The 14,316-nt window shown below is 52.8% G+C and overlaps 3 protein-coding genes across 3 annotated transcripts; 1 reads left to right on the top strand and 2 right to left on the bottom strand.

The window, feature by feature from the left end:
- Positions 1-327: 327 nt before the first annotated feature.
- Positions 328-3,510, bottom strand: LOC138807682 (GATOR1 complex protein NPRL2). The gene is made up of 11 exons (XM_069993464.1): positions 3,244-3,510; positions 2,697-2,788; positions 2,438-2,606; positions 2,169-2,277; positions 1,707-1,843; positions 1,530-1,627; positions 1,401-1,437; positions 1,204-1,297; positions 1,007-1,124; positions 628-770; positions 328-540 (listed from the first exon to the last, which is right to left on the bottom strand). Exons 1-11 carry the CDS (start codon positions 3,319-3,321, stop codon positions 473-475), a joined length of 1,143 nt encoding a protein of 380 aa, XP_069849565.1. The 5' UTR covers positions 3,322-3,510; the 3' UTR covers positions 328-472.
- A 76-nt stretch (positions 3,511-3,586) lies between these two features.
- On the top strand, positions 3,587-6,195 carry LOC138807684 (transmembrane reductase CYB561D2). Its single transcript, XM_069993466.1, has 4 exons — positions 3,587-3,686; positions 4,105-4,256; positions 4,681-4,718; positions 5,338-6,195. Exons 2-4 carry the CDS (start codon positions 4,130-4,132, stop codon positions 5,839-5,841), a joined length of 669 nt encoding a protein of 222 aa, XP_069849567.1. The 5' UTR covers positions 3,587-3,686; positions 4,105-4,129; the 3' UTR covers positions 5,842-6,195.
- A 977-nt stretch (positions 6,196-7,172) lies between these two features.
- LOC138807683 (transmembrane protein 115) lies at positions 7,173-13,587 on the bottom strand. The gene is made up of 2 exons (XM_069993465.1): positions 12,239-13,587; positions 7,173-7,971 (listed from the first exon to the last, which is right to left on the bottom strand). Exons 1-2 carry the CDS (start codon positions 13,087-13,089, stop codon positions 7,767-7,769), a joined length of 1,056 nt encoding a protein of 351 aa, XP_069849566.1. The 5' UTR covers positions 13,090-13,587; the 3' UTR covers positions 7,173-7,766.
- Between the last annotated feature and the right edge of the window lie 729 nt (positions 13,588-14,316).

Raw genomic sequence — 14,316 nt, 5'->3', positions numbered from 1 at the left:
GGCTAGCACTCTACCACTTGAGCCACAGTGCCACTTCTGGCTTTTTTCGTTTTGCTTATGTGGTGCTGAGGAATCGAACCCAGGGCCTCGAGCATGCAAGGCAAGCACTCTACCATTGAGCCACTTTCCCAGCCCCGCCTTGCAGGTTTTTAATATCTTTCTTGCTTTAATCCAAAATAATCCTTGCTTCCATCCCAACTCAATTTTCATCCCGTTTCTTTTCTGATACTTGCCTGTTGTCAGTTTTGGCCACCAGATGGCGCTTCAGCATGTCAGGAACATGACTGACTGTTAGGTAAAACTGGCTGAGGCAGTACTCAAGAAAAGTACACTGAAATTAATGATTTTATTTACAGAACTGAGGGTCAACCTCCACACAGTATGGATTAGCCTACTTGTCTAGCTCCCATGCACCAGGCAGGGCTTAGCAGGAGGGAGTTGCCACAGGAAAACATATCCCAGCCAGTCTGTCTCATTTCCAGCAGATGATGATGTTAGGGTCATTTTCCAGCCGTTCATCCAGCTCATGGTAGCTCATGCCTGGGGTGGGGTGGAGGAAGTGAAATCAGTGGCCTTAACCTGGCTGCCCTGCCCTGATTTCACCTGGGCTGCTTTGTCTGCCTTCACCTGTCTTGCAGCAGATCTCATCATAGCTGTGACAGCCTGTGTAAAGACGGGCAGGGTGGCTTCGCTCCTCCCGAGACACCCGGACTGGATACTTTTGTAATCGTCGGATGAGGTTCTTCATAAGCCCAAACTGGATCAGCTTCCTGGAGTAAGGGTTAGGAAAGAGGGGTGATACCCTGACAGGGCCTCCTTCTGACCAAGCCAACCATTTACCACGATCTTCCCTTCAGTTCTATCTCAGTGACCAGATTAGCCCCCAAGTGTATCATCTCCAGAAAACCTATCTGTGCACTAGCCATGCCAGAGGCTCTGCTCACTGGAATTCCCTGTTTCTCGTCTGTCCTCAGGCAACCCTCATGCCCAGGAATGCCCCTCTGACCGTTCATCAACGTGCTGTAGCTGCTGGGGGTGGCGGCCAATGAGGTCTCGCACAGTGGTGCCAGGGCTCAGACTGCAATACAGCTGGAATACATCCCGGAGACTGGCTCTTTTGTGTCCTGTAGATACCAAGTGTCAGCTTGCCGGGTGGCCCTGCTTCCTCATCAAGTTAGTCTCTCCCAAAAAGCTTGCCACTACCTTGTTTGGTCACGTAGGATAGACATGCCTCCTGCAAGGACTTGTCATCTACCAGATCCTGGACCTTGGGTGTTGGGCAGTATACATTGGAGTACTAGAGAGTGGAAGACACAGGGATCTGAGTTAAGGGATTGTGAGGCCAACCTGGATTGGCCCAGCTGTACGATCCCACACTTAACTCTACCTGACTCACCTACCTGGAGGATAGACACCAGTGTTACAACACCATAATACCTAGGGGAGAGAGCTGTACTTAATATCGAAGGGTCAGGCCTTCCCAGCCCCATACTCAGAGTCCCTGGGCTGAGTCCTACAGCCCTACTCACAGCAGGTTCTGGATGGCGATGCGCACTAGATTGAGCTCCACATCTGCCTCAGCAGAGATTTTCTGGACGTGGCGGAAACCATCAATGTAGGGCAGGATCTAGACAGAGCATGGTAGTGTCAATAGGGGTAGGATGAGGCCAAGGTTAATGAAACCCAGGGATGGATGCCATACGTACCTGTTGTGTGGTGAGGTCCCACTGTGAGTTGAAGAAATCCTCCTTGTCCTTAGTGAAGACAGGCACATCATACTCTTGGGCTACGGGAGGATCGGGCCGCTGCTCTATCACCTTCAAGTGGATGGTATTGGACTCATCTGCAGTGGAACCACACACATCCTCAGTGTCATCTTTCCCAAGAGACCATCGATGACATCCAGAACTCCCAGCAGTCCTTGAGACAGGCAGATGCCTCACTCCATTTTTATGGAGTGAGAATCCAAAGTCCAGAGAGGGGAAAGAATATACACAAGAGGCTTTCCCACTCACAACCACCATCCACTGAACCCTCAACATCATCACCTCTATCTATCAGGTTATCTCCTGGCCATCAGTTTATTCAAGGGTTTTGGCTGCAATCATCTTCTCCTGTCACCCCCCCCCCCCAATTCATCTGCTGCCTTTGAAGAGGCTGGGACATACCGATGGGCAGGGTGCACCGGCCAGAGGCATTAAGCTCCTCCAGTAAGATGGTCATGATGGGCACCAACTTCTGCTTGCTTTCCTCCGTAGATACAAAGCTGCTCTCTAGCTGGATAGAACATGAACAGTATGGTGGGTAAAACTCAGGGTTCCTGGTTGCCCTGACTGGGTCCTTAAGCTGCTTGTCAGGGTTAGTGGGGCTTTGGAGACACGGGAACACTTACTACAACTCTACCTGCCCATACACCCAAGCCCATCTCATTGCAAACCTCCAGTGTTGTCAGGTAGCCAGCCAGCTTTTTAACAATGGGCTCGAGGGCACAGGTCTTAGCCTGGGCATCACACACAAAGCCTAAGTTGAATAGGAGGGCATTTCGGCTGTACTTCTTGTGTTCAATGCACACAGGGCAGCCAATCAGCTTCTTTTCCATAGCTGTGCTAGAGAGTTAGAACAGAGTCAGCCTTGCCCTCAAGCCTAGCCCCTCCTCCTTCTGAGACCCCTTCACCCACAACCAACTAGGGCCTCACACAGTGATGAGCTTGTTCTGGAGCTCTGGCTTGGTGATGATGTAAACTTGGACGGTGTCAAACAGCTCCCGGGAGATGAAGTCCTCAGGGACCTGGGAAGGAAAGTGGCAAGAGGTCCTTCAGTGGACGTTGGGAGCTAGGTGGAGTATATTGGGTTGTATCCCCCATCTTAGGCTCTTTCCCTAGCCTGCTAACTCCTTTGTGTTTTCCAAACACAAGCTCTGTTTTCATTGGTTTATCTTCGTATGCATCATTTAAGTTTCAATCCAGGGATTCTCACCGGCCCCCTCACTGTACTTTGAGACCTGCCACCCACCCCCCCTTGAATCCCATAGCCCCGATTTCCTACAAACAATGCTATGATGTCATCTCTCCCTCCCCACAGCAGAAGCCGGTGACCTGGGCCCCAGGCATCCTATCCGATCACAATTATCCCCTAATGAGTGACATGCTTGCAGGCAGAACTGGGAATCCCACTACGTATGGTCAGCCAGCTGAACTTCAGAGCTTCCTTCACCCTGCCCGATGCCAAGAGCCCCAGAGGCACCTGATAGGTGATCTTGGGTCCCAGTGTGGGATGGAACTCGCTGAAGAATATGCATTCGATGCGACAGCTACTGCCCATGGCGCCAGCCGGTCCTGACTCTGCACCTCCTTTTCCCTTGCGCGGAGGCACCCTCACGCCTGGAAAACGTGTCAGCGAGCACCGAGGCCTGGACACTAACTAGGTCACGCAGGCTGGCTGGCGGCGCGCGTACCCTCGACAGTGAAGCCGTCTGCTGAACTGCGCACGCGCAGTGCCACTCAGAAGCGGGGCTGGTGGGCGCGTAGGGCGGGGCGCTTGTCTCAGGAAGTCCCGGTGGGTAGACGTAGCACCCGGAAGTGAAGTGCTTCCGCGACAAAGCGACGGCGCGCGCGCGCGCGTGCCACAGCGGCCGGCGTACCCAGCTTGATTTGGAGGAAACCACTGCATTAGATTGTAAGCTGCAGGTGAGACAAGCAGATCCCTTCGCTGGAAGGGCAGCATGTTGGCGGCACGTGGGGAGACAGCGAGTGAAGGGATCCGTGCTTAACTTGGGGAACTACAATTCCTGTAGTGCTCCACGCCTGCCCAGCCGGCGTTCTGGGCAAGCGACAGCGCGGTGCACTATGGGAATTGTAGTTTTCTAGCTGAAAGGTGGTCTGGAGCTCAATACCAGCTCAGGAACAGGTAGATGCTGGTAGGTAGATGCTGACAGGCTGCTGGTGGTCTGCTGGCAAGTTATGGTGACTATTCTTCGTGCCAGTTTCAGCCTATTTTTGTCCTAACTTTGTAGAAGAGGGTGGCATTTCTGCGTAGCAACCCCTTTCTCCAGTGAGAGGTGTGGACAGTGAATCCATGACTCTTTCCAACGCTGGTATGTTTCAGGATACAGCTATCGGCTGGGCTGATCATGGCCCTTTCTGTGGAGACTGAGTCGCGTATCTACCGAGCTCTGCGCACTGCCTCTGGGGCTGCTGCCCACCTTGTGGCTCTGGGCTTTACTATCTTTGTGGCTGTGCTTGCCAGGCCTGGCTCCAGTAAGTAGAATTTAGTTGAATTCTGGGAAGGGTAAGGTAGTTTTTGAGGTGGTGGTGGTCGGAGCTGTAAGAAGGCTTAGGCTTGACTCCTGTTATCAGGCCTGCAGACAGAGGAATATTCTCTACTAGTGGGATGGAGCAGGTGGAGTTGGCGACTCTGCCCTCTTGACCTGGCCTCTATCCTCGCCTTAGTGCTTTATTTGGCTGCGTCTCAGGAGGTTGTGGAGGAAAGAGGAAACGGCCAGAGAAGTAGCAAAGTATGGCCTCTAGTCCAGGATGAACAGCTGGGGTGGGGTCAGCTCATTGTAGAAGAGGGCACTTACACGTTGCCAACACCTCCATAAGTGGTGGGCCCCTATGTATTAGGATTGGTAATGGTTAGTGTCTTCTTGCCTCCACCCAAGGTCTCCTTTTCTCATTCCAGGCCTGTTCTCCTGGCACCCTGTGCTTATGTCACTGGCTGTAAGTAGTGGGTTTAGATAGATCTTATGGGTGGGAGCATGGGCATGGGTGGTGGCCCTGGTGGTCTCTGAATCTTTGTGGATATTAAGTATCGGTTTAGAGGAGATGCAAGCCCCAACTGCTTCTGCTCCCTGGCCTGAACCAAAGTATTCAAGGAGCAGGATAAATGGGTGAAGCATGTATAAGCATAAAATGAAGGGAGAAACTCCCTCCCTGAGACATTACCTTTGGAGGCTCCTTTTGTCTCTTTTTAACCTTAATTTGTGATGATGCATCTCACTTTCTCTGAAATGGTGCACCCATGTAGCCAGCTCTCGCCAAGAAACAGTATCCAGCCTCATGGGAGGGAAACAAAGCTTGTGAATCATTTATTGTAGCCATATCTCAAGCCTTGTTTGCTGGGTAATGTAGCAGAGATGACATTTCAGAACAGCACCTGGGAAGAAGTATGGAGAGGCAGCTCTCACAAGCTCTTTAGAGCAGGAATTGTCCGAGACAGGGTTCTGTACTCTTGCCCCACCAGAGGGGAGAGAAGGAAGGGGAATCATGAAGGTTATCTAAAGCTCTCTTCCTCTTTGCTGGGACAGAGCCTCACTTGTTTCTCGTCCTTTCTCCTCAGTTTTCCTTCCTGATGACCGAGGCACTGCTGGTGTTCTCTCCTGAGAGTTCGTTGCTGCATTCCCTCTCACGGAAGGGCCGAGCACGCTGCCATTGGGCGCTGCAGCTGCTGGCTCTGCTGTGTGCACTGTTGGGCCTAGGTCTTGTTATCCTTCACAAAGAGCAGCTTGGCAAAGCCCACCTGGCTACGCGGCATGGGCAGGCAGGGCTGCTAGCTGTGCTGTGGGCCGGACTGCAGTGCTCGGGTGGGGTGGGACTGCTGTACCCCAAGCTACTGCCTCGATGGCCTCTGGCAAAGCTCAAGCTCTATCACGCTACTTCCGGGCTAGTGGGATACCTCCTGGGTAGTGCCAGCCTCCTGTTGGGCATGTGTTCACTCTGGTTCACTGCCGCTGTCACTGGTGGGGCCTGGTACTTGGCTGTGCTATGCCCCATCCTCACCAGCTTGGTCATTATGAACCAGGTGAGTAACGCCTACTTATACCGTAAGAGGATCCAACCATGAACTCTTCCTAGCCAAGAGGAAGCCTAGATTTGCACCTGTGCAGGACCTGGGACTGGGCACCTCCTGGACTCTCCTAGCTGATTGGGTCTGGGGCAAGTTCAGGTACTGGGGCAGTTGGGGTAGGAGATCTGTGTGAAATACTTGCTCCTCATATTAGACTCGCCTCCCTTTGCCTTCTCTCACCACCCCCCCGCCCAGAGGAGCATGAATCATGTGTGTGGATGAAATTGGGGTTGTAGCACTGTCTCCCCAACAATGCAGCTCATTCTTTTACTGGTATGTCCAGAAATTATGGAGAGAAAGAATAAAAAAAAAAACTGATGGGAAAAGCAGCTCAGAGTTGAAGATGGTTCTTGCTAAAGCCATCAACAGGAGAAAATGGGCCACTGGGCCAGGTGGCGACTTTTTCTTTTTTTTCTCCCATCATGGGGCTTGAACTCGGCCTGGGCACTGTCCCTCAGCTCTTCAGCTCAAGGTGAGTGCTCTACCACTTGCGCCACAGCGCCACTTCCGGCTTTTTCTGCTTCTGTGGTGCTGAGGAATTGAAACCAGGGCCTCATGCATGCAAGGCAAGCGCTCTACCACTGAGCCACCTTCACAGTCCTGGGGGACTCCTTGAATGGTGGAATTCTGCCAGCATACAGGTCTCCAGGGTCTGCCTGCTGAGCCTCCCCTGGCACTAAAGGCTTTACCAAGGCCCACAGCAGTGTGTCCTTTCCACTATCTTCCAGGTATAGATGGTCTGTATTGGAGTCTCCAGACTTCAGTTAGACAACGACAGGATGGGAGCTGGGGAAGAGCTCTATCTCTGAGTCAAGCATGAAGCGCTCTTAAGAGGTGAAACATGAGCCAGCATTTATGATTTGTCTGATTCTGTGGATGGAGCGGAGGGCCATCTAGGGAATAGCTCTTGGGAAGGCTGCTTGGCAGTGGGCACGTGGTGATGGAGGGAAGGAGAGTAAGGGCAAGGAACTTCCTATTACAGGCAGAAGTAGTTATGGAGTTTGAGCTCTTGGACCCAGTAAAGACTACCTTTTCAACAGAGCATGATTAGGAGGCTGCAGCTGGAGCTGGTGGCTCACGCCTGTCATCCTAGCTACTCAGGAGGCTGAGATCTGAGATTGTGGTTCAAAGCCAGCCACAGCAGGAAAGTCCGTTAAGACTCTTCTCTTTAATTAAGCAACAGAAAACCAGAAGTGGTGCTGTGACTCAAAGTGGTAGAGTGCTGGCCTTGAGCCAATAGAGCTCAGGAACAGCACCCTCAGTTTCAAGCCCCACTGCTGGCAAAAAAAAGAGGCTGAAGAAGCTGGTCTGACAAAGCCCAGGAGTCATACCTCAAAGAACTGCTTTATTGATATTATGAGGCCGGGCAGAGCTGCCCACTCAAGTGGTCCTGTAGAAAACACCCGGAGGCTGTGGTTGTCCTGGCCTGGAATCAGTCACTGCCACAGCAGAGGGAAACAAGAAATCCTGACATGAACAGTCTTTTTGGGGATGAGCAGGGATGTCTAGCCCTGCGCTGTCTCCTGCACTGGCCGGGCCCTCAGAACATTTTTGGCAAATGCAGATCCTTGCCTTGGCTCAGGGCTCTTGGCAACCAGTTTCAGATACGAGGACCAGCTCAGGAGCTGTGGCACCAGTGTCCCTGCAGCCATTTACTTGGGGCTTCCTGCTGAGGTACAATCTTACCTCATGTGGGGGCCTGGACTGGCTGATGCCTCAGAGGTCCCAGGCCTGGCATAGTGGTTGTCTGGAGTTGGAACCAGGAAGCATGGGTCCTGGGTAGTGTTGGCGAGACACACGGGAGAGGGCTGTGGAAGCCCCCGGCAGGCCTTCCTCCCTCGCAGAGCAGTCAGAGCCCTGGAGTAGCTGAGAGGCATCAAGGGATTTGGGAGCGGAGGTCTTACACTCAAGGTGATCTGGAGTTACAGCTTTGGGGGAGCTGCCTCGAAGGTGATGAGACTGGATTCGGGGGCAGTCCCCTTCCCTGGGGGTGTGGAAGCTTTTTCTGAGGGCAGTGGGCTTTCTACTTTGGCCCCAGAATCCTCTTCATCATCATCCATACTGGGCCAGACAGACTGGTCTTCCACTCTCTTCAGCCGCTCATTGAGAGCCTTCAGAGCCAGCTGCCTGAGGTGAGAGATGACAGGTCACTCTGGGTCTGGGCTTGGCTCATTTCTTGTACACTTGCCCCCCTGCCCCACCCAGCCGACACTCTTCACCTACATTTCCGTATTTCTCCTTCCCCATTCAGGGCCCAAGGCTCCCCAGAGGTTAGATTGGATGAGAGCCCATTCTGCCATCAAAGAAAGGATCCAGATGCTAGCATGTCTTCCTTCCATAGCCAGGGCACCTCCAGGCTGAAAAGGCTAGCCGGATGTCTGCCAGTCTGCCAACCAGGCTGTCACCAGGAATGGTTCTGAGTTTGGTGGCTAAGATTGGGCTGATCTCCAGTTCAGATGGTAGAATGGGAAAGTCTTGGGATATGAGTTCCTACTTGGCATCATCTCCAGGAAGTATACTATTAGTGAAAAAGGACCAGTTTGTAGTAGTCCTTTCCTAACTCTTGACATCTTTATTCCAGAAGGATCTCCCAAAGCCACCAAGACCTAGGTTAGAACAGGTACTTAAGCCAGGTGCCAGTGGCTCACACCTGTAATCCTAGCTACTCAGGAGGCTAAGATCTGAGGATCGGGGCTCAAAGCCAGCCCAGGCAGGAAAGTCAGTGAGACTTTTTTTGTTGTTGTTCAGTCCTGGGGCTTGAACTCTGGGCCTGGGCACTGTCCCTCAGCTCTTCAGCTCAAGGCGAGCACTGTACCACTTGAGCCACAACGCCACTTCTGGCTTTTTCTGTTTATGTGGTGCTGAAGAATTGAACCCAGGGCCTCATGATCCAAGGCAAGCACTCTACCACTGAGCCACCTTCCCAGCCCATCAGTGAGACTCTGATCTCCATGAACCACCAGAAAACAGGAAGTGGCACTGTGGCTCAAGTGGTAGAGTGCTGGCCTTGAGTGAAGAGCTGAGGGACAGCGCCCAGGCCCAGAGTTCAAGCCCTAGGAACAGCAAAAAAAGAAAAACAAGAAAGAATAGGCACTTAGCAGAGCCCTTACAGAAGGAAGAAAAGCCATTTGGGTGGAGCACAAGCCAAGCTTGCTGTTAAGAGAGGTAAACCCTCTGGAGCACCACTTAAGGGGACGTGGGCAAGTCCATAGAAGGTTTTAACAGATGCCTTGTATCCTTGCCCGTCGGAAGTAGAATGACCATAGCTGCTGGGCAATACTGCTAGCATGGCCACTGGGGACTCCTGATGCCTCCTTCTCTGTGTCAGCAACAACAGGGACAGCCTGGAGCCTTCCAGCAGAGAGCCCAAATCTCTATCATGCCAAGGAATAGGAGAGGAAAGGCAACAAGGACATGAGCACAGATAGCCCAGTGTGGTTTCCCTCCTGCCTTCAAACCTGGCACCTGGTAAGTTGGCACTGACAGGAAGGTCCTTCCGTATTGCTGCCCGGACTACCATCTTGGACACACCCTTCACAGACCAGTCTAAAGCCTGCCAGGGCTGAGAGGGTCATTCTAGTCACTTCCTCTTTTTTTTTTTTTGGGTCTGGTCGTGGGGCCTGAACTCTGGGCCTGGGCGCTGTCCCTCAGCTCTTCAGCTCAAGGCTAGCGCTCTACCACTTGAGCCACAGCGCCACTTCTGGCTTTTTTTTTTCTGCTTATGTGGTGCTGAGGAATCGAACCCAGGGCCTCATGCATGCAAGACAAGCGCTCTACCACTGAGCCACCTTCCCAGCCCCTAGTCACTTCTTCCTAAGGGTCAAAGATGACAGATGGGAAACCTTGCCTCGTTCTAGTAGCTCTTTGTGTTTGAAAGTGGCATGCAGTCAGATGTTAAGCTGGTTGAAGGGGCAACCCCCACCCTTTTTTTTTTTGTCAGCTATGGGGCTTGAACAACTCTGGGCCTGGGCGCTGTCCCTCAGCTTTTCAGCTCAAGGCTTGAACCACCGCGCCACTTCTGGCTTTTTCTGCCATTATGGGGTGCTGAGGAATCGAACTCAGGGCCTCATGCATGTAAGGCAAGCACGCTAACACTGAGCCACCTTCCCAGCCACTTCTGTATAAGCTAACAACCATTAGGCTATGCTAACAATCTACCTCTTGTCTTCACCCTTACCCTACCTCTCTTCCATATTTTTTTTGGTCCGGGACAGAAACTTTCTGAAGGCCCCCAAACCTCTCATTAGAGGGGCCATCAACTGATCTTGTCCTACTTGAACAACTCTGAGGAAAGCTTAGTTTTTCTTCCTAGGCCCAGCCCTCCTGGTCCCATCTCCTGCACTAGATGAGGTCAAGACATACTTATATCTTTTGGACTTAGCAACAGAGAGCCAGGCTGTAATGGCCCAGAATTAGTTCTAGAGCTTGCCTTGGGTGATTGTCTCCATCTACTACCCTAGACCACCTGATGGGACACTCATTGAAGGAAGGATGTGTTCTGTCCTTAACTGCAGAACCCCGGTGAAGTGTAAACTCAAAGCTAACTTCTGCTAAATTCACAGCGCTAGCTGCTAAGGACCCATTTCACAAATGAGCAAAATCAGGGCATCTGGTAAATTCAAAAAAAAAAAAGGCTTGCACTAGGCTGCCACCCAAATAAAACACCCCCCAAACCAAACAACACATTCAAGAATAATGTTGGAAGCTGGGTGCCGGTGGCTTACACCTGTAATCCTAGCTACTCAGGAGGCTGAGATCTGAGGATCACGGTTCAAAGACAGCCCAGGCAGGCAAGTCCGTGAGATTCTTATCTTCAATAAAGCACTAGAAAACTGGAAGTGGCGCTGTGGCTCAAGCGGAAGCGCTTGCCTTGAGCTGAAGAGGGCAAGGACAGCACCCAAGCCCAGAGTTCAAGCCCCATAACCGACAAAACAAAAACAAAAAACAAAAACATGAATAATGTTGGAAGTAGAACTGTGGATCTCCTGAATGCTAGGCATCCACAGGTCTGGGAGAGTAAGAAGAGCTAAATGAAGTTAAAGGTATTGGGCTGGGAAGGTGGCTCAGTGGTAGAGTGCTTGCCTTGCATGCATGAGGCTCTGGGTTCCATTCCTCAGCACCACGTAAGCAAAAAAAGCTGGAACTGGCGCTGTGGCTCAAGGGGTAGAGCACTCGCCTTGAGCTGAAGAGCTGAGAGACACTGCCCAGGCCCAGAGTTCAGGCCCCACAACTGACAAAAAAAAAATTTGTACTGCCCTCGCCCAAATCATCCTGCAAATAGTTCAGCTGAGACTCCTGCTGCTGCAGATGGCTTAGTTTACATAAATGTGAAGGTCTCCTCCCCTCTGGTGTCATCAGCAGGCTCCTGGGGTGGGTGACACAGGCTTACTAGAGAACAGAGAAAGTTGATAATATCTCAAAGCTATTCTCATTAAGGACAGAGAGAGAGAGACAGCATCTTAATGGAGTCCAGAAAGAGGATATAGTTCTCTGTTTCATAACTGGGGTGGTCCAGACCACCTCTTAAGGATCCTAGGCTTCTCTCCTCCACTTTTTTTTTTTTTTTTTGGCAAGGGGGCGGGGGGGGGGGGGCTGGTCATGGGGCTTGAACTCAGCCTGGGCGCTGTCCCTCAGCTCTTCAGCTCAAGCGAGGGCTCTACCAGTTGAGCCACAGTGTCACTTCTGGTTTTATGGTGGTTTATTGGAGATAAGTCTCATGGACTTTTCCTGCCTGGGCTGGTTTTGAACCACAATCCTCATATCTTAGCCTCCTGAATAGCTAGGATGACAGGCATGAGCCCCTAGCGCCTGGCTCTCCTCCAGCCTTTATCCCCTCTCAGGGGAAAAAGGTCCAACAGGTTGGTTCTGATTCCAAGTTTAGTGTCCAGGATCTGGGGATTCTGAAGCAAAAGTTTACAGCCTCTCTCACATGACACCAAAGGAGGCTAGCATTTATTGAAACCTGTTCAGTGGCCTGAGTGGTAAGAAACAAAGGTACTGGATGCCAGACACCCACTTCCTGATTTCCTCAAGGCCAAAGGCTGGATTTTCTTTCTTTCTGAACCTGCTCCAATACGTGCCACTAATTCTCCAGCTTTGTGACAGCAGGAATCGGAATGGATAGACTTTTTTTTTTGGTCAGCTGTGGGGCTTGAACTCTGGGCCTGGGTGTCAACGCTTCAGCTCAAGGCTAGTGCTCTCTCACTTGAGCCACAGCGCCGCTTCCGGCTTTTTCTGCTTGTGAGGTGCTGAGGAATCGAACTCAGGGTCTCATGCATGCAAGGCAAGCACTCTACCACTGAGCCACCTTCCCAGCCCTAATGGATAGCCTTTGACTCGACCAACAAACCCAATGCTTTCTTAGCTTGCCCGGATTTTGGAAAATTTCACGTACCTTCTCCGCTCAGCATCTTGAGGGTCTGTGCCTGGGAGGCTGATGGTGATGGAGGATGGGGCTCCCACATCATACCGTTTGACTGTCTTCTGGCATATCTTGACCTTCACTAGGAGGCCATGGACCAAGTTCGCCAGCAGCCCCACCACGGGCTGTAGGATCTCGGGGAAGAAAGTGGCAAAAGCAAAATGGTCAGCCATGTCCCCTCGGCCCCGGCTATGGCGCTGGTAGAAGCGAAGATACACCCAACTGGAAAGCAGCCCAAAACCGTAGGAAGCTAGTGCGGGGCTCTGGAGCACAGTGGCCAGTCGCAGCAGTAACAGCAGCGCCAGCAACAGCATGGGGACGACACTGACCCGCACCTGCGGCACTCGCAAGACCACACAGTCCCCCATGGTTTGCTTGAGAGCCACCAGGACCCCACCTAGAAAGCCCAGGGCACCGTGGATACGGATGGTGAACAGGTAGACCAAATTGAAGGAAGCCATGTAGGTGAGAAGGTAGGCGAAGGCCCCCAGTAACCCCACGGACACATTCACCACCGAGAAGAAGATAAGCAGCTCCAAGGCCCCCCAGAGGGGTTCCAGCAAACGGCCGGCCACCACCACCGTGGCCAGGCTAATGGCCACGTCCCACACGTGCTGCTCCATCAGCCCATGGGTGGCCAGGGTCCAGATCCAGAAGTTGGGAGGAAAGAGGTAGCCTGGGGTAACTGCTAGGCAGTCCGTGTTCACGGCGAAGGAGAGCAGATACAAGAATAGAACGGCCGCGCACAGCGCCTTCACCACCACGCTGGCACTGGCCAACACGGCCCCCAAGTGTTGGCGGGCGCCCGGGAGGGCGCGATGCATCTTCCTGGCTGGCGTGGGCCTGGAGGAAGGTGAGAAAGGTGGGGCTAGGGGCCTCCCCGGGGCCTCGTCCCTGTCGGCCCCGACGGGAGGCCCGGCCTCGGCCTGGTCACACTGGCCTACTACGGCCCCGGTGACGGCTCCGGTTCCGGTGGAGTCGGACTGCGGTCCTCAGGGAGACAGCCGGGCCTTTTCGCCAGGCCGGAGCCTAGGTCCCGTGCCGGGGACCCGAGCGAAGGCCCTGGGAGGCTTCGGTACGTCGGCCGGCCCGCTCCGTAGGCCCTGCGGCCGGGCTAGCATTGAACTCAATACTAGGCCTCCAGAATCCACTCCAGGACCGCTCTGTCCGTTCAGGCCCGTGTTAAGTCCGGTTAGCTCCGGCTCGGCCTCGGTCTTGGCTTCTTCCACGGCACCTCCTCCCTCCTCGGGGGGCCGACAAACAGGGGCGCTGCGCTTGCGCGCCCTCGGATGAGAGGGGGCGAGAAGCCCTCCGACTTCCGGACTTCCGGCTCCTCGGAATTCTGGGATATGGAGTCCCTGGTCAACGTCGGGGGAGACTAGTACACTGGGCTTCCGTGTAGGACTACAAGTCCCAGAAAGCTTCGCGCCCAGGCTATGACCATTCGGCGCTGGAGGAAGGTGTTCTGGGAGTTGTAGTTCTCAAGCGTGTTCTCGCCCGTTCTTGGGAGCTTGCGGAAAGGTAAAGCTTGGAAAGCTCAAGGTGTAGGTGGATTCGACACACAACAGAGCTTCAGGGTGCACACTCGCTGAATTCTTTGGGGAGAGAGGCATTGTAAGTGATGTGTATATGAACCTCACAGTGTGTCTTTGAGGGCAGGCATGTGGGTCTGTGCAAGGACCTCTTGTGGTCTAGTGAATTGAATAGGGCCTGACCCAGGCTGGAAACGTTGCTCTGTCATTTGGTGTCCACAGGGCACTGGCTTAGTTCCTGACCCTTTCTGAAACTCAAAACGGACCTCAAAATGGAGTTAGTGACAAGGCCTTCCTAACATAAGAATCAAAGGGGATTTTATTGTTTTTTCAATAATGAGGATTAAACTCAGAGCCTGTGAGTTTGCTAAGTAGATGCTCTACCACTTGGGCCAGGCTTCCAGCTCCTTTTTGCTTTTTTAAATTTTTTCTGTTGTTGGTCGTGGGGCTTGAAGTCTGGGCGTGGGCACTGTCCCTGCGCTCTTCAGCTCAAGGTAAGTGCTATACCGCTTGAGCCAC

The sequence above is a fragment of the Dipodomys merriami genome, unplaced genomic scaffold (assembly GCF_024711535.1).
Source record: "Dipodomys merriami isolate MVZ:Mamm:240054 unplaced genomic scaffold, mDipMer1.0.p SCAF_427, whole genome shotgun sequence".
NCBI lineage: Eukaryota > Metazoa > Chordata > Mammalia > Rodentia > Heteromyidae > Dipodomys > Dipodomys merriami.
This window is presented reverse-complemented; position numbering and strand designations above follow the sequence as displayed.

Coding starts and splice junctions, on each gene's coding strand:
- LOC138807682 (XM_069993464.1), bottom strand. CDS start 3,321: ATGGGCAGTAGCTGTCGCATCGAATGCATATTCTTCAGCGAGTTCCAT. Junction 2,789..3,243: donor GACCCAAGATCACCTATCAG/GTGCCTCTGGGG, acceptor TTTCCTTCCCAG/GTCCCTGAGGACTTCATCTC. Junction 1,298..1,400: donor CACTGGTGTCTATCCTCCAG/GTAGGTGAGTCA, acceptor TCCACTCTCTAG/TACTCCAATGTATACTGCCC.
- LOC138807683 (XM_069993465.1), bottom strand. CDS start 13,089: ATGCATCGCGCCCTCCCGGGCGCCCGCCAACACTTGGGGGCCGTGTTG. Junction 7,972..12,238: donor CAAGATGCTGAGCGGAGAAG/GTACGTGAAATT, acceptor CTCTCACCTCAG/GCAGCTGGCTCTGAAGGCTC.
- LOC138807684 (XM_069993466.1), top strand. CDS start 4,130: ATGGCCCTTTCTGTGGAGACTGAGTCGCGTATCTACCGAGCTCTGCGC. Junction 4,257..4,680: donor GCTTGCCAGGCCTGGCTCCA/GTAAGTAGAATT, acceptor TTCTCATTCCAG/GCCTGTTCTCCTGGCACCCT. Junction 4,719..5,337: donor CTGTGCTTATGTCACTGGCT/GTAAGTAGTGGG, acceptor CTTTCTCCTCAG/TTTTCCTTCCTGATGACCGA.